The sequence below is a fragment of the Megascapheus bottae genome, chromosome 22, assembly GCF_031878675.1.
Source record: "Megascapheus bottae isolate mThoBot1 chromosome 22, mThoBot2.hap1, whole genome shotgun sequence".
Lineage (NCBI taxonomy): Eukaryota > Metazoa > Chordata > Mammalia > Rodentia > Geomyidae > Megascapheus > Megascapheus bottae.
The window spans coordinates 7,796,247-7,822,858 of record NC_143530.1 but is presented as its reverse complement, the minus strand read 5'-3'; the positions used below and the strand labels follow the sequence as shown (position 1 = coordinate 7,822,858).

General features: G+C 47.9%; 3 protein-coding genes across 11 annotated transcripts in view; all 3 read right to left on the bottom strand.

The window, feature by feature from the left end:
* Nucleotides 1-2,551: 2,551 nt before the first annotated feature.
* Nucleotides 2,552-11,567, bottom strand: Guca1b (guanylate cyclase activator 1B). 2 transcript variants are annotated; one of them, XM_090355665.1, is made up of 5 exons: nt 11,479-11,567; nt 8,426-8,892; nt 6,638-6,787; nt 4,704-4,824; nt 2,552-3,226 (listed from the first exon to the last, which is right to left on the bottom strand). In XM_090355665.1, exons 2-5 carry the CDS (start codon nt 8,630-8,632, stop codon nt 3,099-3,101), a joined length of 606 nt encoding a protein of 201 aa, XP_090211791.1. In that variant the 5' UTR covers nt 8,633-8,892; nt 11,479-11,567; the 3' UTR covers nt 2,552-3,098. The 2 variants fall into 2 exon arrangements, with proteins under 2 accessions (XP_090211791.1, XP_090211790.1); XM_090355664.1 differs by lacking the exon at nt 11,479-11,567 and having other exon boundaries at nt 8,426-9,378.
* A 63-nt stretch (nt 11,568-11,630) lies between these two features.
* On the bottom strand, nt 11,631-20,989 carry Mrps10 (mitochondrial ribosomal protein S10). Of its 3 annotated transcripts, XM_090355663.1 has the most exons (7): nt 20,897-20,989; nt 18,147-18,214; nt 17,970-18,042; nt 15,150-15,286; nt 14,663-14,771; nt 13,447-13,536; nt 11,631-12,574 (listed from the first exon to the last, which is right to left on the bottom strand). In XM_090355663.1, the coding sequence occupies exons 1-7, from the start codon at nt 20,942-20,944 to the stop codon at nt 12,491-12,493; spliced, it is 609 nt and encodes a 202-aa protein (XP_090211789.1). In that variant the 5' UTR covers nt 20,945-20,989; the 3' UTR covers nt 11,631-12,490. The 3 variants fall into 3 exon arrangements, with proteins under 3 accessions (XP_090211789.1, XP_090211788.1, XP_090211787.1); XM_090355661.1 differs by lacking the exon at nt 11,631-12,574 and having other exon boundaries at nt 13,299-13,536; XM_090355662.1 differs by lacking the exons at nt 11,631-12,574; nt 17,970-18,042; nt 20,897-20,989 and adding an exon at nt 20,821-20,888 and having other exon boundaries at nt 13,286-13,536.
* Nucleotides 20,990-24,742: 3,753 nt separating this feature from the next.
* Trerf1 (transcriptional regulating factor 1) overlaps nt 24,743-26,612 on the bottom strand; it is a 70,452-nt gene continuing 68,582 nt past the window's right edge. For all 6 annotated transcript variants that reach the window (XM_090355659.1, XM_090355660.1, XM_090355654.1 and 3 more), the window contains one exon: nt 24,743-25,270. In XM_090355659.1, coding sequence (XP_090211785.1) covers nt 24,946-25,270 — 325 coding nt within the window. In that variant the 3' untranslated portion in view covers nt 24,743-24,945. The remainder of the gene's footprint in view (nt 25,271-26,612) is intronic.

Here is a 26,612-nt window from a genome sequence, read left to right as displayed (position 1 = left end):
AAATCTGACTGTAAAAGATACTGCACAAGTCCTTCAAACTTTCCATACTGAGTGCTATCTGGTACCACATGCTTTCCTAGTGTACAGCTCACTGCAGATGGCCAGATCACCCCTGCTTGGACCTAAATCCTTATGCTACAGTGACACCTCACATCAGTTGGGGAGTAGAACCATTTTTTGCACACCTTAAGGCACACCCCACTCTGACAGCCACCCCTCCGAAGGGGGATTTATCAGCTCTGCCCTGAGCCCTGAGCCACAGCCACAGAGATGCCACAGGAACGCGAGGGGAGACCCAGGCTGATTGGCTGTGACCTTATTCTTTGTCTTCAGAACTCCAGAGGTGAGAGGAGAAAGTGGGGGAAAGAGAATGGAACACCAGGTTGGGGGGGGGGGGAACATGCTTTGCTCACCCTTGTCATCTGGGTCTCCCTGGATAGGGAGGTCCGCTGCAGCCTGAGCAGCTGAGATGGAAGAGGGGTGGGAGAGAATGTGTGCTTGTGTTCCTGCTTCCTCTCGCTGGCTGCCTCTGGGGGAAGTAGGAAAGCAACTGCAGAGATTCGGGACAGCATTTCTCCTCCTCACCTTCATGATTCAGGTGGGGTCTGTGTCCCCCTGAGAGTATTAATATTCTTCGCTAATTTTTTTTGGGGGGGAGCTTCAGGGCCAAGGCTCTGTCCCTATTTTTTTTTTTTTTTTTTTTTGCGGCCAGTCCTGGAGCTTGAACTCAAGGCCTGAGCATTGTCCTTGGACTTTCTCAAGGCTAGAGCTCTACCACTTGAGCCAGAGCACCACTTCCAGCTTTTTTCTATTTATGTGGTACCGAGGAATCGAACCTGGGCCTTTGTGCATGCTAGGCAAGCAATCTACCACTAGGCCAAAGTCCTGGCTCCTGTCCCTGTGTTGGCTTTTTGGGTAGCTTTAGTGGAGATGAGAGTCTCGTGATCTTTTCTGCCTCAGCTGGCTTTGAACTAAGGTCCTCAGGTTTCAATCTGCTGGGTAGCTAGGATTTATAGGTGTGAGCCACGAGTGTCCAGCCTCCCCCCCACCCCCTGCCACTTTCTTCCAGTACTAGGGCCTCAACTCAGGGCCTCATGCTCTCATTTGCCTTTTTCTGCTCATGGTTGGTATGCTGCCAACAGAGTCACAGCTCCATTTCCACCTTTTTGGTGATTAATGGAAGCTAAGTGTCTCATGGACATTCTTTTTTTTTTTTTTTTTTTTTTTTGCCAGTCCTGAGGCATGAACTCAGGGCCTGAATGCTGTTCTTGGGCTTTCTCAAGGCTAGAGCTCTACCATTTGAGTCACAGCACCACTTCTGACTTTTCTATGTATGTGATACTAAGGAATCGAATCTAGGTCTTCGTGCATGCTAGGCAAGCACTCTTCCACTAGGTCAAACTCCCCAGCCCTCATGGACATTCTTTTTTTTTTTTTGCCAGTCCTGGCTTAAACTCAGGGCCTGAGCACTGTCCTTGTGTTTTCTCAAGGCTAGAGCTCTACCACTTGAGCCCACAGCACCACTTCTGGCTTTTTTCTGTGTATGTGGTATCAAGGAATTGAACCCCGGTCTTCCTGCATGCTAGGCAAGCACTGTACCACCAGGCCACACTCCCAGGCCATCATGGACCTTCTTGAGAGCTGATGTTGAACATGATCTCGGCCTACTGAAACCAGTGCGAGCCATCAGCATGTGGCTCTAACACTGATTCTAAAAGGAATTTAGACATTCTTTCAGGAATATCACATGGAATGCCACACTTATGAAGCCTTGGGCTTATTAGCTTTATTTTATTTTTTTGTATGCATAAAAACATACCTTCAAGCTAAAGCAAATGCTTTTTCCAGGCCCCACAGGAAATCACTGCACAGGTTAAGCACTGCCTCTTCTACCTGTCTCAGAGGGGCGTCCCGAAGTTCCAGGGACGCAGGAGGCCTGAATACCTCATCCTCCGTCAGCCACAGGGCCTCCCTGGAACGGATGCCAGAGGTTTGGGTAACACCAACGAATTCTACACCTAAAAACATGATGACCTTCAAACGGCCTGCCTGGTCAGCCTGTCCCAGGTTAGGGAAGAGAAGTGGCTCTTGAGGGTCACGCAGCTGTGGTAGACCGAGCCTGCTCTGGAACCCAGGTCAACAGGCCTTTGGGTCTCCCCACTGGCAGAGAGCGTCTCCATTCTTTAGGGAGTCATGCTGAGCAGGTACTCTACCACTTGAGCCACGTTTTCAGCCCTGAGCTTATGTGTGGGAAGGGTGGAAGGTCCACGCTGAGCGTGGGAAGAGGAGGCAGGATGGAGGACGAAGAGTGCGGCCAGGGCGAAGGGGGCAGTACTGGGTATTATGATCATGTTCTGGGCTGGGAGTTTGGCCTAGTGGTTAAAGTGCTTGCCTAGCATGCATGAAGACCTGGGTTGATTCCTCGGTACCATATACATAGAAAAAAGCCGGAAGTGATGCTGAGGCTCACGTGGTAGAGCTCTAGCCTTGAGAAAGTCCAAGGACAGTGCTCAGGCCCTGAGCTCAAGCCCAGGACTGGCAAAAAAAAAAAAAAAAAAAAAATCATGTCCTATTCACTTCTTCCTGTGGGCCTGGTGTGGACATTCTGGGAAGGGAGGGGGGAGGGCACGCGCATGACCAAGCCTCAGGGCCTGGGGGTGGGGTAACTAGGGATCCTGGTTAGTCCGACCCCTGTTCCCACCCATCTTTGCTCCCCTTTAGTGTGGACATGCTCCTTGGTCTCTAGGACTCTTCTATCCAGTTAGGCCTTGCTTCCAACTAAGAACATGTGGAAATCTGAAGGCGCCCTCTGCCCGCCCAGCCAAGGCACAGTCCTCCCAGGATTAGCGGAGGAGGCACAGACATGGAGTCCCTTCCAATCCCAGTAAGCCCTGGGGGCCCAGTTGGTTTCTTCATACCAGAAGACACTGCTGGTCTCTACTCACGCCTGCACACGAGGGCCTGTCCACACCAGCGTGAGGGGCCTGAGGACGCTGTGCCAGGACCTGCTCAGAGCAGGGAGAAGCCGAGGAGTCTGAAACTTTGGGAGGGGTGTGGACTTCTGCCAGGCACTGCCCACCTCCCAGGCCCCGGCCTGCTCAAAACATGGCACTTCTCCTTCTCTGCTGGGTGACCCAGCCACCGGGATTCACGTCCATCTGCAGCATCTTCATCACCCACTTGTCACGACGGGCGCCTTCAATGAACTCGTTCAGAGAGAGCTGGCCTGGGCAGGGGTGGGAGAGACTGTGACCCAGGGTGAAGGGGTCGGTATATGTGAGTGTGGGGGGTACGTTCCCTCCCAGGTGCCTCCAGCTCTTCTACAAATCAGTCTGCCACCTTAGGTCCTAAGCTTGTAGCTGGCAAGGTCTCAGATTCTCCAGGAGCCTCCTGGAATCTGTAAGTATTATTATTATTATTATTATTGCTTATTTTTGTGGTGGTACTAGGGTTTGAACTCAGCAGGGCCATGTTCCAGTCCTACTTGCTTTGATTCTTTTTCTCTTTCTTTTTTGCCAGTCCTAGGGCTTGAACTTTTTTTTTTTTGCCAGTCCTGGACTTGAGCTCAGGGCCTGAGCACTGTCCTTGGACTTTCTCAAGGCTAGAGCTCTACCACTTGAGCCTCAGCACCACTTCCGGCTTTTTTCTAGGTATGTGGTACCAAGGAATCGAACCCGGGTCTTCATGCATGCTAGGCAAGCACTTTAACCACTAGGCCAAACTCCCAGTCCTTTTTTTTTTTTTTTTTTTGCCAGTCCTGAGTTTCTTTTGCTCAAGGCTAGCACTCTACCACCTGAGCCATGGTACCACTTCCGGCTTTTGAACCCAGGACTTCATGCGTGCAAGATGAACTCTACTCTACCATCAAGTCCCCTTCCCAGACCTTGTTATTTTTCAGAAGAGGCCTCACATTCTTGCTCAGGCCCAGCCTTGGACTTGGTCCTCCAGCCTATACCTTAGTAGTTAAGATTACAGCTGCGAGCCACTGCTCCTGGCTTGTGAAGGACCTTCCCTACCTGGCCCACAGCGTCAGTGAAATGCAGACTGCATGGGAGGCCTGAGGGCTTTTCTGCAGTTCCAGAGTTGGGGTTGTCTCTCTACACTGCCGTGGGGCTGGCACTGAGCTTCCCAGCGCAGAGCCAAGTAGACCTCTCCTCCCCTCTCCCCTGTCCTACCTTACACACGGTCCTGGCTGCTCCAGGCAGCCATCCTGTGACCCTTGCTTTTCAGATATAGAAGCCCGGCTGGCTGATAATGGCAGCCAAGCCAGCCAGATTTCCTGTTTTTTTTCTACCAGCTTGTCTGGCCTCCATCAGGAACTCCTGGAGGACATTTATTTGTTCAGTGCTAGTAGTGGGGCTTGAGCTCTGGGCCTGGAGCTTTTATTTGGTCTTTGGCTTAAGGCTGGTGCTCTACCATGTGAGCCATTCCTCCACCTTCAGCTTTTTTTTTTCTGGTTTATTGGAGATAAGAGTCTCATGTACTTTTCTGCCTTGGCTGGCTCTGATCTGCGGCTCTCAGATCTCAGCCTCCTGAGTAGCCAGGATCTCAGGCGTGAGGCCTGGGCGTCTGGGTCCTGGAGGAGTGTTCATCCCTTACAGACGCATGGGCTAGTGTGCCCGGCTCCGAGTGGGAATGTCAGTAGTGGGGAAGTGGGGCGTCTAGTTCTGGGGACACACAGCACAGTGGGGCCTCCCTCTCACCATCTCCATTCTCGTCCACCAGCTGGAAGATCCTGTCCACCACCTCCTCAGGTGTGAGCAGCTGGCCCTGCTGCTCCATCTCCATCTCCACGTGGCAGGCTTTCTTCAGCTTGTAAATGGCCTGCAGGAGAGGACTGGGCTGTGCTGACCACACCCTGCACGCTGCAGCTCCACCCTGGTGATGCCACCTCCCCACCGCGGGCCCCCGCATTCAGTTCACAGCAAAAGCAACCGGTCTTACCTAATTCAGTGTCCCACTCCACCCAGGGACTTCCTGCCCCCGCCCCAACCCCAGTGCCATTGCCCTTGTGAGCCATGGAGGAGTGTGTGCAGCCATGCTCCCCTGGAAGAGGGGAGACGTGGAGGAAAGAGAATTCAGCGCATTTCTAAGTGTGTCTGTGCTGGGTGTCAAGTAGGATGTGGGGAGGGTGGCCTGTGGACAGAAGCAATAAAGCAGATCTTTCCTGTCCTGTTCCTGCACCACTGAGAGGACGTGGAGGTGTCACAGAGTTCAGAAGGCAGGCTTACCAGAAAGCCCTCCTGGACACCCTCTTGAGATAGAGACTACAACTCCCTCCCTTCTTGTTTTCATCAAGAATGGCTTGAATGCTGGCCTGATTGCTGTCTCTGAGCTTTTGTGCTCAAGACTAGAACTCTTCTACCTTAAGCCACAGCTCCAATTCTGGTTTTCTGGTGGTTAATTAGAGGTATGAGTCTCATGGACTTCCTGCCTGGGCTGGCTTTGAACCATGATCCTCAGATCTCAGCCTCCTGAGTAGCTGGGATTACAGGGGTGAGCCCCAGCACCCAGCTTCACTCTTTCTTTCCTTTTTATCTTTTTATTTTTTGTCAGTTGTGAGACTTGAACTTTGGATCTGGGTGTTGACCCTGAGCTCTTCAGCTCTGGGCTACTGCCCTACCCCTTGGCCTGGGCCTTGTCCCTGAGCTCTTCAGCTTAAGGCTACCCCTACCCCTTGAGCCACAGCACCACTTCCAATAATTAATTGGAGATGAGAGACCAATGGACTTTTTAGTGTCCGGGCTGGCTTTGAACCTTGACTCTCAGATCTCAGCCTCCTGAGTGGTTAGGATTACAGGCGTGAGTCAATGCCTGGCCTTTCTCTCTTTCTTATCAGTCATGGAGCTTGAACTCAGGGCCTAGATGCTGTTCCTGAACTATTTTTTACTCAAGGTTATCACTTTACCACTTTGAGCCACAGCACCACTTCCTGTTTTCTGGTGGTTAATTGGAGATAAGAGTCTTATAGACTTTCCTGCCTTGGCTGGCTTTAAACTGCAATCCTCAGATCTTGGCCTGAGTAGCTAGGATTACAGGCATGAGCCACCAGTGCCCGGCATATTATTTTCATTCTTGTTTTTCTTTGGATGCTCATTATTAAATAGCATCATCTGGTTTTTGGTCCAGGTCACCGTGGACTGTGATACTCATAGTTATACTTCATGCATATCTGGGATGGTAAATACACACTAACAAGCCCAGCTACTGGATGATTTGGGGTCTTGTTAAATTTCTGTCTCGGCTGGACTTGAACCTCAATCCTGTAATTACCTCCTGAGTAGCTGAGGTTACAGGGTGTGGGCCATTGTGCCTGGCCATACCTTCTAGTATGTCTCTGCAAGCCCAGATTTGGTATATCTCCTGTGCTTTGCTATGTGTCACCTATTCATAATGTTGCAGTTCAAGATATAGTGTGTATATTCACATGTGATCTTTTCTTTGCTTCATGGAATATTTGGAAACATACTGCCTAGTTTTCTACTTATCTTTCTGTCATTTGAGGTCCAGTTTTGTTCCAGTGGGGTCATTTTTTTAATTCTCCAAGCCCTGCCCCAGCCCCTCTTCTGTGGTCAGCTGCCACAGCCTTCTGAGCTCTGCTCAGTGGCTTCCCAGAGCTGGCTGCCCAGACACTGACCTCCACAATGTCCAGGAGCTCCAGGCGGTCAATGCAGCCATTGCGGTCCTTGTCGTAGATCTTGAAGGTCCACTTCAGCTTGTGCTCCAGGGATCCCCTCAGCACGAGGTTCAAGGCTGCCACGTACTCCAGGAAGTCGATGGTGTTGTCCTGCAATGGGGGTGGATGCTGCTGAGACCCTCACAGCCCCCGGCCCCTCCTCTCAGAGTAGCTGTGAGCCCCACCAAGGGCTCCTGCATTCCTGCTTTCCCTCCTCCCTGAAGTCCATGGTGCCTCTGCCTCACTGCGCATGCTCCTCCCTGCTTTGCTGACCAACCTGTCTACTGATCCTCTAGGCTCAGCTCAAAGGTGTCCTGGCAGAGAGAGCCAGCCTTCCTGGGCCGCTCAGGCCCACTGTAGCATCAGGGACACCTGTTGTCCTCACAGCCCTGGGGATGAGTGAGGAATCAACACAGCTTGTGTTTCTTCACGGCGCCAATACAATGCTTCTCATGTACCAACTTGGGTGAACAAGGAATCTTGTCATATATGTCCTGATACAGATTTGCTTACTTTCCGTAGGATAATTCAGTACTTAAAAAATGTGTTTTATTTTATTGTTTTGTTTCTGTTTTTAGGAGGGGATTGGGCTGGGCATGGTGGCAGCTTCGGTCTGTTTTCCTTGCAAGTGGGAGGCTGAGACAGGAGGATAACGAATTTAAGGCCAGCCTAGGTTATCCAGTGAGCCTCTTCTCTAAAAAGACAAACAAACAGGGCCAGGAGTTTGGCCAGGTGGTAGAGTGCTTGCCTAGCATGCACAAAGACCCGGGTTCGATTCCTCAATACCACATATATAGAAAAAAAAGCTGGAAGTGGTGCTGAGGCTCAAGTGGTAGAGCTCTAGCCTTGAGAAAGTCAAAGGACAGTACTCAGGCCCTGAGCTCAAGCCCAGGATTGGCAAAAAAAAACCCAAACAAAACAACAACAACAAAAACCCCCCAAAAACCCAAACATGTATTTTTTTCTTTTCCTTTGCTTTTTTCCCTTTTCTTTATTGGTAGTGGGATTTGAACTCTGGGCAGGAGTGCTGTCCCTGGGCTCTTCAGCTCAAGGCTAGCACTCTACTCCTTGAGCCACAGTGCCACTTTCCAGTTTTCTGGTGGCTAGTGATAAGATTTTCACTGACTTTCATGGACTTTTATGTCCTGGCTGGCTTTGAACCCTGATCCTCAGATCTCAGCTTCCTGAGTAGCTATGATTGATTACTGATTACAGGCATGAGCCACCGATGCACAGCTTCTCTCTCTCCTCTCTCTCTCTCTCTCTCTCTCTCTCTCTCTCTCTCTCTCTCTCTCTCTCTCTCTCTCGGCTTGAACTCAGGGCCTGGGCACTGTCCCTGAGCTTCTTTTGCTCCATAGCACTCTGCTACTTGAACCATAGTGCCACTTCTGGCTTTCTCTGATTTTATAAAATATTCCATGACTTGAAGAGCTGCAAAGGACTTCTACAGCCTTGGGGTGGAGCCCCTCTAGTCCCCAGCACAGGGAGACCTGACCAGCCTCCCTTTGAAGAACTCCAGCAAAGGGCGGCCAACAGCCCTGGGCTGTGTGCCTGCCTCCTGCCCTCAGGCAGAGGACTGATGGCTGAGATGGAGGAGAGAGGTGAGAGGATGAGAGGGGAGGGGCGGGACGATGTATGTGGGGGGGAACAGGAGTTGAAAAGGGCAGGAAGGAGGAGCAGGGAGACTGGTGGCCTTGGGATGGGAAGGACAGAGTGGCCTGGCCACATCCTTCCTTACAAGGAACTCACCCCGTTTTTGTCGAAGGCTCGGAACATGCCCTCCACATACTGTGTGGCTTCCTCATTGCCCGTGACCTTGAAGAAGCGCTTGAACTCGTGCATGAAGAGCGTGCCACTGGGGCACTCCACCACAAACTTCTTGTACCACTCCTGCAGCTCTGCCACGTCCATCTCCCCAGCCGCCTCGGCCTCCTCCCAGCTGAACTGCTGCCCCATCCTGGCCCACAGCGCCGGGAGCAAGGGTCTGGCTGGCTTCCTCCCTCTCCTCTGTTTTGACCAGGATCTTCATGATGTCTGGGCTAGTGAACTTGATTGGCAGTGAAGGGGCTGAAAGGGGGGAGACCGGATGTGCTAAGCCGCTCCTAAGTCCATTAGAGGATTCCCAGCAAGGGCTGACCTCCAGTCTGCTAAGCTGCTCCAGCTCTCTGCTTAGGGACCATGTTCCGCACAGACCCATCTTGGAGACCTGGAGATAACTGAGGTTTGCAGAGGAAGTGAGACAAAATGCCCTCCCATAGGACAGAATGGGCTGGAGGCCTGGTCTCGGCCAGCATGCTTAGTTTCCCTTACAAAAACACCTGTTTTTCATTTTCCAGTTTAAACTATAAATGCCTCGCTCCAACCCTCCACCTGAGCCCTACAAGTCCCGCCTTTCTCCCATCTCCTCCAAAGTACAGCCTAAAATAAATTGGAAGACTATTAGTCACACTGAATGTCATGTGAAGCCAGGTGCCAGTGGCTCTTGCCTGTAATCCTGGCTGCTCAGGAGGCTGAGACTGAGGATCACATTTTGAAGCCAGTCTGGGGAAGAAAGTGCAGGAGTCTGTTCTCCAATGAACCACCTAGACACCAGAAGTACAGTTGTGGCTTAGTGCTAGAGCACTAGTCTTGAGCAAATAAGCTTAGGGACAGCACCCAGGCCTGAGTTCAAGCCCCAGTACTGCTGTATGATCAGATACCACCCCTCCCTCCCACCAAATGCATGCACAAATGCACACAGACTTATTTTTGAATCACTTCTACATTTTCATTTATATATATATATATACATATACATATATATATATTTTTTTTTTTTTGCCAGTCCTGGGGCTTGAACTCAGGGCCTGAGCACTGTTCTTGGGCTTTCCTCAAGGTTAGTGTTCTACCACTTAAGCCACAGCACCACTTCCAGCTTTTCTATGTATTCAGTACCGAGGAATCGAACCCGGGCCTTCGTGTATACTAGGCAAGCACTCTACTACCAGGTCAAACTCCAGGCCTCATGTATATTTTAATGTAATATAGAAGTGAGACAGCCAGAAGTCAGGAGACCTAGAGCAGTAACTTTTTTCTGCAAGATTTTAAGGAGTTAGTCAACAGGCCATTGATCTGGGAGGTGGCACTGCCCATCCCTCACTGGTTGGCTATCCATGACAGCCTTGTTCTGCGCATTTCCAGGCCTCTCCTGGTCTCTCTAAGTTTCTTGTTTTTCTTTTTTTTGTGCGTCATAGGGCTTAACTCAGCTTGGGCGTTGTCCCTGAGCTCTTCAGCTCAAGGCTACCACCCCACCCTTGAGCCAAGCCCCACTTCCCGTTTTCTAGAGGTTAAGGGAGAGCCTCGGGTCCTTTTGTGCCCAGGTTGGCTTTGAACTGCAATCCTCAGCTCTCAGCCTCCTGAGTAGGTAGGATTACAGGCATGAGCTACTGAGCCAGACAAGCCCGTGGGAATCTTATCTCCAATTAAGCATCACAAAAGCCTGTGGAGTTGTGGCTCAAGTGGTAGAACACTAGCCTTGAGCAAAAAAACTCTGGGAAGGTATTCGAGTTTAAGCCTTAAAGCCAGCACACACACACACACACACACACACACACACTTGTGAAGTGCCTGTAATCCTAGCTACCCAGGAGTCTGAGATCCACGTGTTGAAGTATAGAGATGTACCCCACTGCACCCACCCCTGGTTAAGATGAATTCTTGAGAACTTCTATGTGATCAACTCCACATCCCAAATAGATAGGGTTATAGGCTTGATCCACTATACATGCTTTGCTTCCTTTTTGTGCTAGTACTGGGGTTTGAACTCAGGGTCTTACACTCACTGAGTTTCATTTTCCCAAGTGGACAGTGGGCACTATACCACTTGAACCCTATCTCTAGTCCCTTTCCCCCACTGCCATGTTGGTCAGGCTGGCCTCAACTCTCCTGGTTGGCCTCCCAGGTGCCTGGGCCTATGGGATTTTAGCTGTGCACTAATGAAATCCTGAGAGCGTGACTTTGAACCTGGATGCCTCGGCAATCCTCTGCCCTGGGGTGTGAAATCTTGCCGTGTCCATGGCAGTGAGGCCACTCGAGGGAGGTGCCTTCCCCGGGCAGCTCTCACGCTGGGCTGTACAGGCAGCACTGGTGAGGAAGGCCACCTGTGTGAAGTTCTAGGAAGTACACCTGACTTGGCCTCTAGCTGAGGAATCTAAAATGAGATTGCCTTTTCAAGTGGGTCAGTGGCCCACGACCTGCCCTATAGATAGATCCTGCTGAGCTATGAGGGAGGCACACAGAGGTATTGCTTTAAAGAGGATTATGAATCCATGGATAGAAGTGATCGCCTACAGTGAGTAACAACAGTGAGCGCTTAGGTGGGGAGGGTGAGGCAGAGAGCTGGGGATTTGCTGAGCCCTGTGGATGGCGGGCAGCCTGCCATGGGCCTGGCTGGCTCTATAGACTGAGAAGTGCTGCTTCACTGCACTCCTCAGGTCTGGTCTGAGGCCCTGATGTCCACTGTGAGCATGCCAGGACCCTTGGGGCCCAGCTGGACACTCTTGGCTGAGTTTAGCTGTCCTGCTGCCGCTCGGCACACACAGCGCCCGGGCCAGCAGGCAGCTGCAGGACCGCTGGGCTAACCCTTCCATGCTCCCCGACTGAGTGGCTTCACTTCTATGTTTGAGCTTCTCAGACCTTCATTAAGTAGCTCGTCTCTGTCACTAGCCTGAACTCAGGCCCTCGTGCTTGCCAGGCAGGCATTCCACAACTTGAGCCACGCTTCAGTCCCTTTTTGCTTTAGTTATTTTTCATAAATGTCTCACTTATTTTGCCTCAGAGCAGGACCCCACCACCGACTGCTCTCAGCTCCTCGGTGTCTGGGGTTATAGACATAAGCCACCATGCTTGGTTCACCGCTGAGACGATGTCAGTGCCTTGGAATTCCATCCACAAGTGAGTGACATCTAGCAAAAGATCGCAAGCCATGAATTCCATTTTATTACAGGGCTGAGTGCTAAGTGTGCCAAATAAAAGTCTGCTGCACGAATGAATCAGAAGAACAGAAGGATGTAAGAAGCAGTTTGTTGAGGGCACAGAAGACTGTAGGGACCCTCGGTTGTAGTCCCGTCCTGGGAGGAGCTGGGCCCCAGGTCGCAACGCCTCTTCCCTTTTTGAAGCATAAGCTTCTATGCAGAGCTTTGCTGTCACTGCTCCTATGTGCCCTGTACCAGCCTACCAGAGGGAACGGGAAACCTTCAGCTGCTCAGTGTTCCCTGAACGAAGATTCCAGAAATTTCAAAATAAAACAAGTCCACAGAAAACACTTCAAACACTCACTTTCTGTTGTAAATTAAAACCAGCAGAAACGGACAATTGCACAGCAACAAAAAATTAAAAAATCATATAAATTTGACTACTGGCTCAGAGTATTCAAAAGTTTCTCATGTTTCTTAAAATCAAGACTGAGGCCGGGAGTTTGGCCTAGTACTACAGTGCTTGCCTAGCATGCATGAAGAACCTGGTCCGATTCCTTGGTATATATATATAGAAGAAACAGAAGTGGTGATGTGGCTCGATGTGGCTCAAGTGGTGAAGTGCTCAGGCCCTGAGTTCAGGCCCCAGGACTGGCAAACAAAACAAAACAAAAAAACCTGAAATAAATGCCGTGCATAGACAAAACGGTTCGTCCGCTGCAGTCCAGACTGCTTTAAAGTTGCATGCCTGGCTCCTGTGGATCAGGGCACGAGGACAGGTGGCACAGTCACTGTGGCTCACTCCACTGAAACACATGCATGGGCCGGCTCAACACAAAGCCAGGCAGGGCGTCTTGTGGCATTACGACTTGCTTTCTTCTGTCTCCTCCGGCACTGTTTTCCAGATTGGCTTTTTGACGTGTTCTGGTAACGGTTCTAATCGTGTCTAAAAAGAGAAACACAGAGACTTAAATAAATCCAGACTGTAGATTGTAATTTCTGATTTGTCAAGTCTCTTGACTTTGGTTTATTTACTTGCTCTTATACTTACCTTTTATTTATTTATTTTTTATGATTATTTTTTTGGTTGGTTCTGGGGCTTGAACTCTGGGCCTGAGTATTGTCCCTAGGTCTTCAGCTCAAGGATACCACCCTATCCCTTGAGCCACAGCGCCACTTCTGGTTTTCTGGTGGTTAGTTGGAGATAAGAGTCTCACAGACTTTTATGCCCAGGCTGGGTTTGAACCTTGATCTTTAGATCTCAGCCTCCTGAGTGGCTAGGATTACAGGCCTGAGCCACAGGCACCCAGCTTTATTTTTTTGCATGCTGTCTCTGTGGCTGAAACTCAAGGCTACCATTTGCCACTCTTTGGGGGTAGTTTACTGGAGACAAGAAGCTCATGAACTTTCTGCCCCATCTGGTTTCAGACCTCAACCCTCAGACCCCAGCCTTCTGAGTAATAAGGATTGCAGCCATGAGCCACCAGTGCCTGGCTCTTTAGAGTTTTGAAACGGGGAGAGGAATGTTGATGACACACTCCCCCGCCCTTACTGAGCCTCAGGGGGTCTCCAGGTGAGGTCACTCAATATTGTCCCCAAGTCTGGACAGCGAATAGGAAGGGAGACCCCAAAGGGGTCAGCAAGGATTGGACTGCAGTACAGGATTCTGAGGCACAGGGAAGGGAGGGAGGCCAGAGCTCTGGGGCAATCTGCTCCAGTCTGTTGTCAGTCCTTTCCAGAGGGGAGGTAGAGACCAGGACCAAGCAGCAATACCCCCACCATACAGACAGCCCTGCAAAGAGGGCAGCTCAAGCGTACCTTTGTGACTTCCATGGCAACCCCTTCAGGCAAGTTCCGCTGAATGTACTCCAAGTAGACGTCGGCTGTGCATCCGGTGACACGCTCTAACTAAAAGAGCAGCAAGAAAACGCTCGTGCTGAGAGCGCGGCCTGGGGTACAGTGCTTGCCTCGCACTCATGAAGCCCTGAGTTTGATTCCAAAGTACTGCATTTACAGAAAAAGACGTAAGTGGTGCTGTGGCTCAAGTGGTAGAGTGCCTGCCAGAGTTCAAGCCCCAGGGCTGGTAGGAGAAAAAGGGGGGGGAAAAAAAAAAAGAAAAGAATCTCAACTGAAAAAAAAAAAAGCCTCAGTTCTCCAGCTGAACTAGACGGGGACTATGAAGAAGCCCCTTCCTCCAGATGTGTCTGTCAGAGTCAGTGCTCCACAAACACTGCTGGCTAGCAGGGAACCAAAGCAAGGGACTTGTAAGGCTTCTAGAGAACAACTCACAGGAAAGGAAACGAAAAGATTAGAATAGATAAAGTTAAACATTTCATGTGTGTTCCCTGGCAGATATGGGGAGATACAAATTTGAATGTGCCTGGAAAGCTAGCTCACACCTGTGGCACTGTGGTTCAAGCTCAGGGACAATACCCAGGCCCAGAGTTCAAGCCCCACAATCACAAAATAAATAAATTCAGCCGGGTGTAGTGGCTCACACTTGTAATCATAGCTACTCAGGAGACTGAGATCTGAGGATCCCAGTTCAAAGCCAGCCTGAACACTAAAGTCTGTGAGACTCATCTCCAATTGACCACTAGAACACTGGAAGTGGTTCTGTGGCTCCAGGGGTAGGGCAGTAGCCTTGAGCTGAAGAGCTCAGGGACAGGGCCCAGGCCCAGAGTTCAAGCCCCACAACCAACCAAAAAAAAAAAAAAAAAAAAAAAAACCAACCCAGATTATGTTTTTAATACAAAAATGCCTGAACCAGCCAGAAATTAGTAGCTTACACCTATAATCCTAGCTAGTGAGGAGGCTGAGAGCTGAGGGTCAGAGTTCGAAGACAGTCCAGACAGAAAAGTCTGTGAGATTCTTATCACTAAGTAATCACCAGTAGACCAGAAGTGGAGCTGTGGGTCAAAGTGGTAAAGCACTAACCTTTCAAGAGCCTGGGGACAGTGCCCAGACCCTGAGTTCAAGCTCCAAAGACAGGCCAAAAAAGAAAAAAAGGCCTAAATAAAGGAAACAAACTTACCTCCAAACACCTATAAAGCGTTCTTGTTTCATATTGAACTCTGTGCTTCTTGAAGATATGCACTGATTTGAGCAGAGTAAATCGTTCTGTTTTCTTGGGAGGTTCATGTCTGAAATGAATGTCAAATGATGTAAAAAAGCTGAGTCACTGATACCAAAGCATGATTCCACAATTTCGTAGATGAGATTCACATTCAATTGCAGGCACTGAGTGCCATTTATTGACTTCCATTCGTCAGGACTGTCATTTGTAATCACTGCTGTCACAAAACAAACACTACAGTCAGTCAGTATGAACCTTTCCTACAGAACTAAAGCTGAGCATTAGCATGCAATTGTGCACGGGGCACTATTGTGCACGTTTTTACGCCCACACTAACCAAATGCACCGAGTGTGAGGAGTGGGCACGGTGTGGGGACACTTAGAACATGTGCTGTACGTGCGCTGCACAGCAGCCAGCAGGCAGAGTAGGAAAAGTTTTACTTACACTTTAAGAGAAATACCAAGTTCTTTAGCAGCAAGCACAGCGAAATATTCATAACTGTTCAATACAGACTTATCATGGCCTTTCACTAAAATTGACAGGCGTTTATACAAGGTGTCTGGTTCATCAGAAATGGTGATCTAAAATTGAAGAGAGAAATTTGGGCTCTGATTCCTCTAATAGTTGTAAGTAGCAAATTTAACACATTGTTGTTGCCAAGACAATGCAGTTTCATAGGAATGCTGGGACATCTTCTGTTAATCCACATAGTCATGCCCACATCTGCAAAATGACTTTCAGGGCAACCTACAAAACCACCACTAGAATGCTCCAACTGAATAATTACTGACCCCAAATTGGGAGTGAGAAAGATCTATTAATGAAAGCACTCGAGTCAGAATAAGTGGATTGAGAATTAAGGACCATGGGTGAGTCTTAGCATTCCACCTCCCGCTCATTTCCACATATATGAGACAGCGGGATAATCCTGTGCTACAGCTCATAGCTTTCTGTAAAAAACAAATGAAGAAGTATGAATTAAAGTGCTCAAAGGGTTGAGAGTTTGGTCTAGTGGTGGATAACTTGCTTAGCATGCATGAAGACCCAGGTTTGAGTCCTCTGTTACCACATACATAGAAAAAGCCAGAAATTTCAAGTCCTATGACTATGGGGGGGAGGGGAGAAAGGAAGAGCCGGAAATGGTGCTGTGTCTCAAGTGGTAGTGCTCTAGCCTTGAGAAAGCCCAAGGATTGTGCTCAGGCCCTGAGTTCAAGCCAGGATTGGCAAAAAAAAAAAAAGTGCTCATAACGTGGTCAATATCGGGGCCAGGAGTTTGGCTTAGTGGTAGAGTGCTTGCCTAGCTTGCACGAAGACCTGGCTTCAATTCCTCAGTACCACATACATAGAAAAAGCCAGATATGGTGATGAGGCTCAAGTGGTAGAGCTCTAGCCTTGAGAAAACCCAAGGACAGTGCTCAGGCCCTGAGTTCAAGGACCAGGACCGGCAAAAAACAAAACAAAACAAAACAAAAAACCAAAAACCTGGCAAATATCATCATTCTCACACAAAGCTGAGCTTTCCATTCATCTTGTTTATGAGGCTTTATTCGTGTTTTACCTGTCTTAGCATATCAATTACATCTAATTAAAATGTTATGACTCCTGACTGCACTTGTAACTTCTACCTCTTCCACCCTAATGCCTAACTACCTCAGAAATAATGGGGTTGACATATCTGACTTTCTTCATTTCATTCACCAATTAAACCTAGTAAACTGTATTACTAATCCAATGATTCAGGGCTAAATTACTTTGTCCACGAAGAGATCTACTTAGTAACCAGGAAGTTAGTCACTTATTCTCGGTCACTCCCAACAAGACTGCTGGAAAAACAATACACAGTGAAGGGCATGGAGCCCAAAGATGATGTGCTCTAGGGAATCTCTGTAGTTTAAAGTTGTTTTGGGTTTTTTTCAATTGTTTTTGGTCAGTTGTGGGATTTGAAATCTAGGTCTGGGGCACTGTCCCTGAGCTCTTCTGCTCAAGACTAGGGCTCCAGCACTTGAGCCACATCACCACTTCTGGTTTTCTGGTGGTCAACTGGAGATATGGGACTTTTGTGGCCTGGCTGGCTTTGAATTGCAATCCTTAGATCTCAGTCTCCTGAGTAGCTAGGAGAACAGGCCGAGCCCGGCCGTTTATTTGTTGTGTGTGCGTGTGCATCCTTGGTGAATTCTGGGGACGTGCTCTATATCCCCCACACTCCTCGCAGAGTTTTAAAGACATTGTGAATTTGGTATCACCTTAGCCTGAAGCAGCTGAATCCTCTAGCACCTCTAGGTCTGATTTCCCATAAGGATGACAAGTAGCTAAACAGCAGAAGGGCAGCGTGGTACTGTACCCATCCTGTCCCCTCTTCTTACAAGCTTCACCCCTACTGGCATTTGAGTTGAAAACCAGCATTTGTATGTACTGTTGTGGGGAAAAAAAGATAACAGTGCCACACTGAATATAACACACATTTTGGTGCCCATGCACGTGAGTAAACTGATTACACAGAGTGTAAAGAAGGACTCATATCAAGCTGTAAAAGGGGCTTCTTCTACAGGCGGGAATGAATAATTTCTTCTTCTAAGGATTTTTTTTGGTCCTGGGGCTTGAACTTTGGGGCCTGGACGCTGTCCCTGAGCTCTTCAGCTCAAGGCTACCACCCTACCCCTTGAGCCACAGCCCCACTTCCAGTTTTCTAGTAGTTAATTGGAGATAAGAGTCTCAGGTCTTTTGTGCCTGGGCTGGCTTTGAACTGCAATCCTCAGATCTCAGCCTGCTGAGTAGCTAGAGTTACAGGTGTGAGCCATGAGGCCCAGCTGGGATTTTTTAAAATTACAAGTCCCACTTGGTCTAATGGGATCTGTGCTACTGCAAGGTCCCACATCTAGCGCTAGAGTCCTAGTATTTGTGTTAATGTTTCTTCTCTCTGTGAGCCACAAAGCACTCGCCACCCAGACTTAACACATAAACATACTTAAAAGCTGTATTTTTCCCATAATGTAATATCAACAATTCCGCATCATCAATTATCACAACTCTGCAATTAGACTGAGCTAAAAGCAAGAGTCTGCTCATTCCCACAGCTGTCTGGTTAAAAAAAAATTTATTCTCTTAGAACTTACTTTGAGTTCCTGAAGCACCCAGGGGCAGTATGGAAGATACACATTGTGCATTTGCTGTTATTTCTGGACATTTAAAAAGGAACATTTGGGAAATAAGCCAATTAAAAAGTTGTTGCTAATATAACTCTCTTAAGAAACAGGGTATACGTACGGCAGGCTTGCTCAAATCCTTTGGAACATCGATGTGTAGGTTTGAATACTGTACCCACTGTATATTGGTACTGCTATATGTTGATGGCAACAAGAAAAAAAAAGAAAAGAGAAACTTAAGTAATCCAGCAAAAGCCCACCTTCTAATACAGTCAAGCACAGACAGTTGTATACTTACAGAAGAATGCCACGATTTCTGATTGTACTGCTCTGAAGACTGTTTGTAGAAAAACTTCCTCCTAAGCCCTTAAAAAAAAAAAAAGCAGAGGATATGTATTAAAATAAAAACAGACGGGCCAGGAGTTTGGCCTAGTGGTAGAATGCTTGCCTAGCATGCATGAAGACCCAGGTTTGATTCCTCGGTACCACATACATAGAAAAAATAAAATAAAATAAAAAATAAAAACACACTAGCAAATCACATATAGTTTCTACTAAAAAAAAAAAAAGGCTGCATGATGCTTCAAATAAGAAACATCTCATTATTTCAGATGAAGACAGTAGGGTAACTAAAATTTCATCATGCACAATGCATGAACCACTGGACTTGATTTCTCAGTACCACATAAACAGAAAAAGGCAGACGTCGTGCTGTGGCTCAAGAGGTAGAGTGCTAACCTTGAGTCCAGACAGGCTAAGGAACAGAGCCCAGGCCCTGAGTTCAAGCCCTAGGACTGGGGACAGGGTGGGGAGGGGGGTGGGGACAATTAGGTTGTCAATCAAAAAGGACCAGATTCTCAATCCTTACATTTCAAAAAAAAAAAAAAAAAAAAGCTATGAATTAAACATGTAGTTGTTTGGAAAAAAAAAAATCGTGTCTTTTATTTTCCCAGAGTAATTGTACTAACTTTGCTTGAATGCTTTTAAGTAATAAAATATTACATGGCTGCATAATCTAAACTACTAATAGAGTAAGTACCTTTTTGGGTGGAATAATTAGCTTAAAATTTAAAGTACAGTACATGGTGGAAATGTATGTCCACTTTACTACTATGCCAGACTGCTTATACTACAATCTAGCATGCCCAAATCTTTTCTCACGAGAGCCCCCAGGTGGAATTGGACTTCTTTAAGGAACCATAAATGGAACTACAGATAATACTTTTGGCATCTACCTGCTTTTCTTTTCTTTTTTTTTTTTTTCTTTTTTTTGCCAGTCCTGGGCTTGGGCTCAGGGTTTGAGCACTGTCCTTGGACTTTCTCAAGGCTAGCATTCTACCACTTGAGCCTCAGCACCACTTCCAGCTTTTTGTTATGTATGTGGGGTACCGAGGAATCGAACCCGGGTCTTCGTGCATGCTAGGCAAGCACCCTACCATTAGGCCAAACTCCCGGCCCCCATACCTGCTTTTCTTTTAAGCTGAGATTTAAAAGTGTAATATAAGCAAGTACACACATAAAAAAATCCTTAAAAATACAAAAACATAGCCAGGAGTTTGGCCTAGTGGTAGAATGCTTGCCTAGCATGCATGAAGACCCGGGTTCGATTCCTCAGTACCACATACATAGAAGCTGGAAGTGGTGCTGAGGCTCAAGTGGTAGAGCTCTAGCCTTGAGAAAGTCCAAGCACAGTGCTCAGGCTCTGAGCTCAAGCCCAGGACTGGCAAAAAAAAAAAATGGTGAAAGAAAATGGTGTTCAAGCACCTCAGTCAAGTTGGAAGACCTTCCATCTTTCAAGAGAGAAAATCCTAGTTCCCTGGCATTAGTATTTGCTCTTTGCCACTGCAAACCCTCTGCTCTTGACATTATGGACAAGCCTGATACAGCCTAGGTTCCATTCCTTGGGACAACATACACAGAAAAAGCCAGAAGTGGTGCTGTGACTCAAATGCTAGACTGCTAGCTTTGAGCAAAAAGAGGTCCAGGACAGTGTTAAGTGATCCTGAGTTCAAGTCCCAGGACTGGCACAAAAAGAAAGAAAGAAAGAAAGAAAGAAAGAAAGAAAGAAAGAAAGAAAGAAAGAAAGAAAAAAAGAAAGAAAGAAAGAAAGAAAGAAAGAAAGAGGGCCTGGAGTATGGTTTAGTGGTACAGTGCTTACCTAGCATGCACAAAGACCTGGGTATGATATCACATACATAAATGAAGCTGGTAGTGATGTGGTTCAAGTGGTAGAGCTCTGGCCCTGAGAAAGCCCAAGGACAGTGCTCAGGCCCTGAGTTCAAGTCCCAAGACTGGACAAAAAAAAAATAGATTCTTTGAGGGTACGTGTGTGAGAGTGGTAGAGGTATGTGTTGCTAGATAAAGTCTGTCAGTAGTTTAGAAATTTCAGGGCCAGCTGGGAGTGTGGCCTAGTGGTAAAGTGCTTGCCTGGCATGTATGAAGCCCTGGGTTCCATTCCTCGTACCACATACACAGAAAAAGCCTGAAGTGGTACTGTGACTCAAGAGGAAGACTGCTGGCCTTAAACAAGAGTGCTCAAGGACAGTGCCCGGCCCCGAGTTCAAGCCCAGGGCTGGCAAAGGAAAAAAATAAAATTGGAGTCCTCATCCTTCCAAGAGAAGCCAAGTCTGGGAAGCTTTGCTTCCTGGAGGAGGAGGACTTCCGCATTCAGTCCCCGACCGCAGCGAGGTCCCGGATGTAGGGAGAGCTCTGCTTCCTGGAGGAGGAGGACTTCCGCCCGGGACGGCCGCGAGGTCCCGGATGTCGGGAGGAAATCTCCGCCTCGTTCCGCGGCTAGCGCCGAGGTCTCGAGGGGACTCCGCCCTGAGCGGGTGGTTGGTGCTTTTCTGATAAGAGGGGATCCGGACCACTCCAGCCCCCCACGCCGCCGTTCTCGCTGCCTTTGCCCTGGATCCCCCACGCGAGGGTGAGAACCAGTTTTCCCAGAGCGGCCCGAGGTGAGTCATAAATACCGCGTGTCGGCGACATGGAGCGACAGTTTGGCCCGTTGCGTCCCCCCGACTCGTCCTGCCTCAAGCGACCCCTCACCTGCCGCAGGTGGCGGGACACAGCAGCCAGCGCGCCGCGCGCCGCCATCTTGCCGTCCTGACCTCCCGGGGAGCACTTCCGGGTCGCCGTGACGTCCGCGGGGCGGGGCGCTGGGCGGACAGCGCGCGCGTGCGCGCTCGGGCGCGGGACGCGGGTCTAGCCCGGAGGCCGCTCCTGCCCGCGCTGTCCCCCGCGCTGGGAGGAGCGAGGTGCCCCACGCCCACGGAGGGCCAGCCCCGGCCCTCGGAGCTGCCGGGGAGCGTTGACTCCACGCTCTCCCACTGGAGTCGCCGCGCCCGGCTCTCCGCGTCCTGCGGATCTCCCTGCAGGCATCGTGGAAGACACCGCCCACCCTCCTAGAATGCACTGCCTAAGTAAATGCACAGTGTTTCCACAACAGCTGTTTTGCTCGGTAGAGGATGGTCTAAAACAATGACTAAGCTTAAAACTTAAAAAGTAAAAACCCTCCCCAAACCCCAGAGCACCTCCAGAATTAAAGCCTTCAACAAGAACGCAACGCCTAAGAGGATAAATTGCGTGTAAAGACCCAGAGTTTTCTATTTCTTCTTCAGGCCTGCTCTTGGCTGTGAAGAGGTCAGTGCACATTAGATTTGGAAACCTGGCTGGGAGTGTGGCCTAGTGGTCGAGTGCAGCCTTGGGCTTGATTCCTCAGTACCACACACACAGAAAAAAACCGAAAATGGTGCTGTGGCTCAAGTGAGAAAGCTCGAGGACAGTGCCCAGACCCTGAGTTCAAGCCCCTGAACTGGCAAAATAAAATTGAGATGCGAGTAAATAAGGGAGGATGAAGATGTTGATGAGGATTTACGGTAAGGCTCCTTGGTAATACTGAGCCCCAGTGGTAGAGTGGGCACCCCTGCTTCAGGAGACTCTTCTAACTACGTGAGGACGATCAGAGTCCAGTCAAAAAGTTATCAAGACATCATCTCAACCAATATCAAGCCAAGTACAGTGGTGCATACATGTCATTTCAGTTACATGAGAAGCAGAAATCGGCTGGCCTGAGCATAAAGGTGAGACTCCCCATTAAAAAAAATTAATGAGGACTGGAGTTGTGGCCCAAGTGGTTAGAAATCTTACCTGACAAGTGCAAGACCCTGAGTTCAGACCCCAGACCTGTTGCAAACACTAAACAAACAACAACAACAAAACCTGTTACCCCTGTTTCCCAAAACTCACTCAGAGGCAAATGAGCATCCATCCAGCATCAAGAAGTCATTCCAGTGGTTAAAAGGGAATATTTAAAGCCAAATAAAACTCAAAAAGATACTTTATTTTCAGAGCAGCTGATGCAATATTGAATCAGGTTTTTCACAAATAAATATGACAGTGCGCATTTGGTTACATGAATGCCCATGTGTAGGAACTGTAATGACTTCGGAGAAGGCGAATGAGTGAATCTTTATCTTCCTGATAAAACACTGTGATCATTTCAAACAACCTGCCTAACACAGGACAGGAAACAACCTAGAATGCCCCAGTTTGGGTAGGTTTTTTTTTTCCCTTTGCTTTTAAATTTAAGGAATGCATTTTTTTTTTTAGGACAAGCCTATAAAACATCTTTATTTGTTACGTAGGATTTTTAAATATAACTTTGCTTTCAAGCTTCAAACTTTTTTTTTAACCCCCAGTAAAATAAGACTTTTGGTTCATCTTAACAAAAACTGACCTAGGAAGAAACATTTTTAGCAAAATGTTATTATAAAATTCACTAGAAAATACTGTCCTCTTTTTTTTTGCCAAAATGTTACATAAAATCCTTATTAAAAATACACACAATACAAAAGAAAAATTATGAATGTTATACATAGTGCTTTGATATGGACTGAGGGACATCCATTTGGGTAAAATACAGTTAAGCACAATTAGATATGATGTCAACTTATAATAGTGCAAACCTGAATAAATTACATCCTGATACGGAAGGCATGCATATCACCGGCTAATAGACCATAACAAAGCCAGAACAGAAGCAATCACAACCACTACTTAAAAATGTTTGCTTTTTTTTATTAATTACATTAATTTTTTTCAAAAATACTTTTTTCTTTACAATAGAACTCCTAGAAAATATTTACAACCTTCCTCTAATAAAATATAACAACAGTTAAATATATTTGAAAATAAGATGGGTTTTTCCATAAAATATATCTGTTAACTTTTTTTTATATATACAAGCTTTCTCAAAGAGGTCTAAATTCACTCATGAAAAACCATCTGATAGTAAACAGTAACCGTGTTGAAGACATTAACCTTTAGAAAGAAAACTTCTGTGGGGTGGTTATGGGTGGAGCTAAAACCCAACACATACATGCAGGAAGAATCATTTCAGAGGGAAAAAAAAGTGCAAAATTTTACTAAGAAGTCAATGCCTTGAGTTGATAATAAAGAAATATGAATGCAGGTATTTGAACTGTCTCACAAAGGAGGAGTTCTTTGGTTATTTCAAGTCAAAAATTCTAATGCTATACTGCATGGAGAATTAAGATTAAATTGTGCATTTATATCTATTTATTTTTTTGCTGTGGCAATTCCATTTATTTCTAAAGTTTAAAGCTGGAACAGCCGGGAAAGTGTGCAAACAAGGAATTATTTGCTTTACACAGATGACAGAATCCTTGTGGCTCACCCTCAGACTTTGTGGAAGGAAGCAGTGACAGCCACTGACTTGGCTGTTGAGTGGTTCTCTGGTAATTCTGCCATGAAGCTGATGTGCAGTGCCCAGGCAGTTAATTCAAAACTTCTTAGACACAGCACAGGAGAGATGAAGGAAAATCCGGCCATCTCACACATGATGGGAAGGTTTGTGTTTTCCTCCTGTCCATGGCTTTCCTGAGATTCAGAAGTCTGGTGGCCACCCCTGGCTCTCCCAGCTGCCCGCTACTTGCCCTGCAGCAGGGAATGTAAAGGACGCACAACTCTACCTCGAGTCTGCTAAGATTCTTTCTAATGTCCAGCTGTTAATGCACCCAGCACGATAGCCACACTTACCTGGAGCTGGGGTCTAACAAGGGAAGGGTAAGGCCCGCAGACCAGCGGCGCTAACACTGAAGGGGAGCTGAGAGGATCAGAGTCTTCGGTGTAGAGGCTGTATCCTGGTCTAACTTTTGCACTAACAGTGGGATGCGTCAGTGTGCTTCAGCACAAAAAGCTCGGGCTAGGACAAATTTATTGCCTTCAAGTACAAACAACAGTCCTGCTAACGGGAAGGAGGAGGCATAGCAGAGCCTCAGGATACTTGAGGAAGTCTAGAAATGCTCTGGGAAGTGACTTGCAAGGAATACAAACATTGTCTGAATGCACACATTGTAAATAAAGCATATCAGAAACCATTTGTGTTGGCTGGCCATGCACTTTCCCTTGGACTGGCTATCACGTACATGTTAGAAAGTCCTATTGCTGAGGGCTAGCGTCTAGATAAACCTCAGTCCAGTGGATGAGTCAGCAAAGTCCCTGCGAGAGGCTTCACAGTACTTCAGAGTGCACCAAGGAAGTTCTGAACTCCACTGACCACGAGCCATGTTGTAAAAACGACAGGCTCACCTGATACACATTAGGAAACAAAACAAAAAGAATACTTCCTGGCAGGGCAGGAGAAAAGTAATTCTCGGTGGCAAAACATGGCCCAAGGGCCCAACATGAATAGAGTAGCCTGCTTCACACACACACACACACACACACACACACACACACACACACACAGCGCAAACTTCGGGACAGAAGGTGACTGGGTGGTTGACATGGGAAAGCCATGGAGCATGAAGGTCAGGTTCATTTCCTTCCTGGAAATGGGAACGTAGTCCGGATGAAACACCTCTTAAAAGATAGTTGTGCCAATTATTTATTCCCCCCCTAATCCCCCGTAAAAACAATTTAAAAAGATAAAAGGAAAAGAAACTGGATTTTCTTCTTCTCTCAACCTGAATAAAATGACTGCTTTTTAAACAGGTAGTTTAAAAGGGTAACAAAAACAAGCAGGCAGTCCGGATTTCCTGACGGATGAGGCGTCTATAGGTGACCTTCAGACTCTATAGTTCCGTGTCACCCTGAAGTAGAACCGAGTCTTGGTCATCCAAGAGAAGGTCGGCGTCCACGACCTCGGCCTCTTCCATGACGCCTCCTAACTGCTGGACAACGTCGTCGTCTAGGATGTCCACGTCCTTGATGGGTTTGAGGAGTCCCAGCTGGTCCAGAGGCAGCAGTCCCGGTGCCCCCACCGGGCCCGTAGTTCTCTCAATTGTGGCTGCCATTTCTGCAGCAAAAGCTGCCTTCTGAGCTTTCTGCCTCTGCTGCTCCTCCTGCTGTCTGTGAGTCTTCATGTGTGCATTTCGGCTTTTGATCTTGAAGAAGACCCTAAAACCAGAGAACAAGGAGTGGGTGACAGTCACAAGGAGCTCTGAGGTTTTGGAAATCTATGTACTCTACAGGGAACGAAGGGCACTTTGAGGACAGCCTTTGGGGACAGCCTGATGACTTGTCGCGGGGACAGGCAGACACCCGCAGTGTGTCAGGTTTCCTTCTCAGAGCAGTGGAGGAGGCCCCTCAAAGCCTCACTGTCCGTGTGCATCCCTTCTCTCCCATTGGCCTGCTTGTCTTCTTCCCTTCACTGCCCACACCCTCTCACGAGAATCCTAGTCCTGCCAACCAACTATCAAACACCTGTTGTGCAGCCCAAGTTCTCAAAGCAGCTCCTTTTCTCCCCTGAACCTGTTCTAATTTGACTCTTGTCCCCTGTACGTCAGCCTTCTCAAGGGCATAAGCCACCCTGGGGGGCCAACTCAAATGCCTTTCTAATCTGGATTTTTTTGGGGGAGGAGGGAAGCCCTGGAGCTTGAACTCAGGACCTGGGCACTGTCCTTGAGCTCAAGGCTGTCACTCTACCACTTGAGCCGCAGCACCACGTACGGCTTTTTCTGTGTATGTGGTACCAAGGAATGGAACCCGGGGCTTTGTGCATGCTAGGCAAGCACTCTACCACTAGGCCACACCCCAGCTCTCTATTCTGTACTTTTCGACTTCTGAGTCACATTCACTGCTCTTTGGCACTGGGGACTATGCGATCTGAGCTGCTCTCTGCTGATGGCCTTGGAATAAGAGCTGCTCTCATCTGAAGTGTCTTAGCCTCAAAGGAGGGCCAGGGATGCTGCTAAACATCGACCTGGCAGCACCAGCCCCTTCCCCAAATGAGGGGGTAGAGGTAAAATGTCTACTGTGTTAAGGAACCTGAGATGAAAAGGGATCATATTTATTTATTTATTTATTGTCAGTCCTAGGGCTTGAACTCAGGGCCTGGACACTGTCCTGGGGCTTTCCTCAAGGCTAGGGCTCTACCACTTGAGCCTCAGGACCACTTCCGGCTTTTCTATGCATGTGGTACTGAGGAATCGAATCCAGGTCTTCATTCATGCTAGGCAAGCACACCAGGCCAAACTCCCAGTCAGAAGATAGCATTTTTTTTTTTTTTATAGCAAGGATCTGCCATCTATGGTGGCGCCCAACCCCAGCCTGGTCTCTGTAAGTCAAGCATCATAGGAAGGTTACCACATCTTGGTTGGTTGCATTTGGGGGCCAGTAGGTTAGCTGAATGGTTGAGAAAACAACAGTGACAATCTACCTATGAAGAGAGGGGTAGCTCAATACTTTATAATATTCACTCCCAACCTCATAAATGAAAAGAAACAAACCTGATTACTAA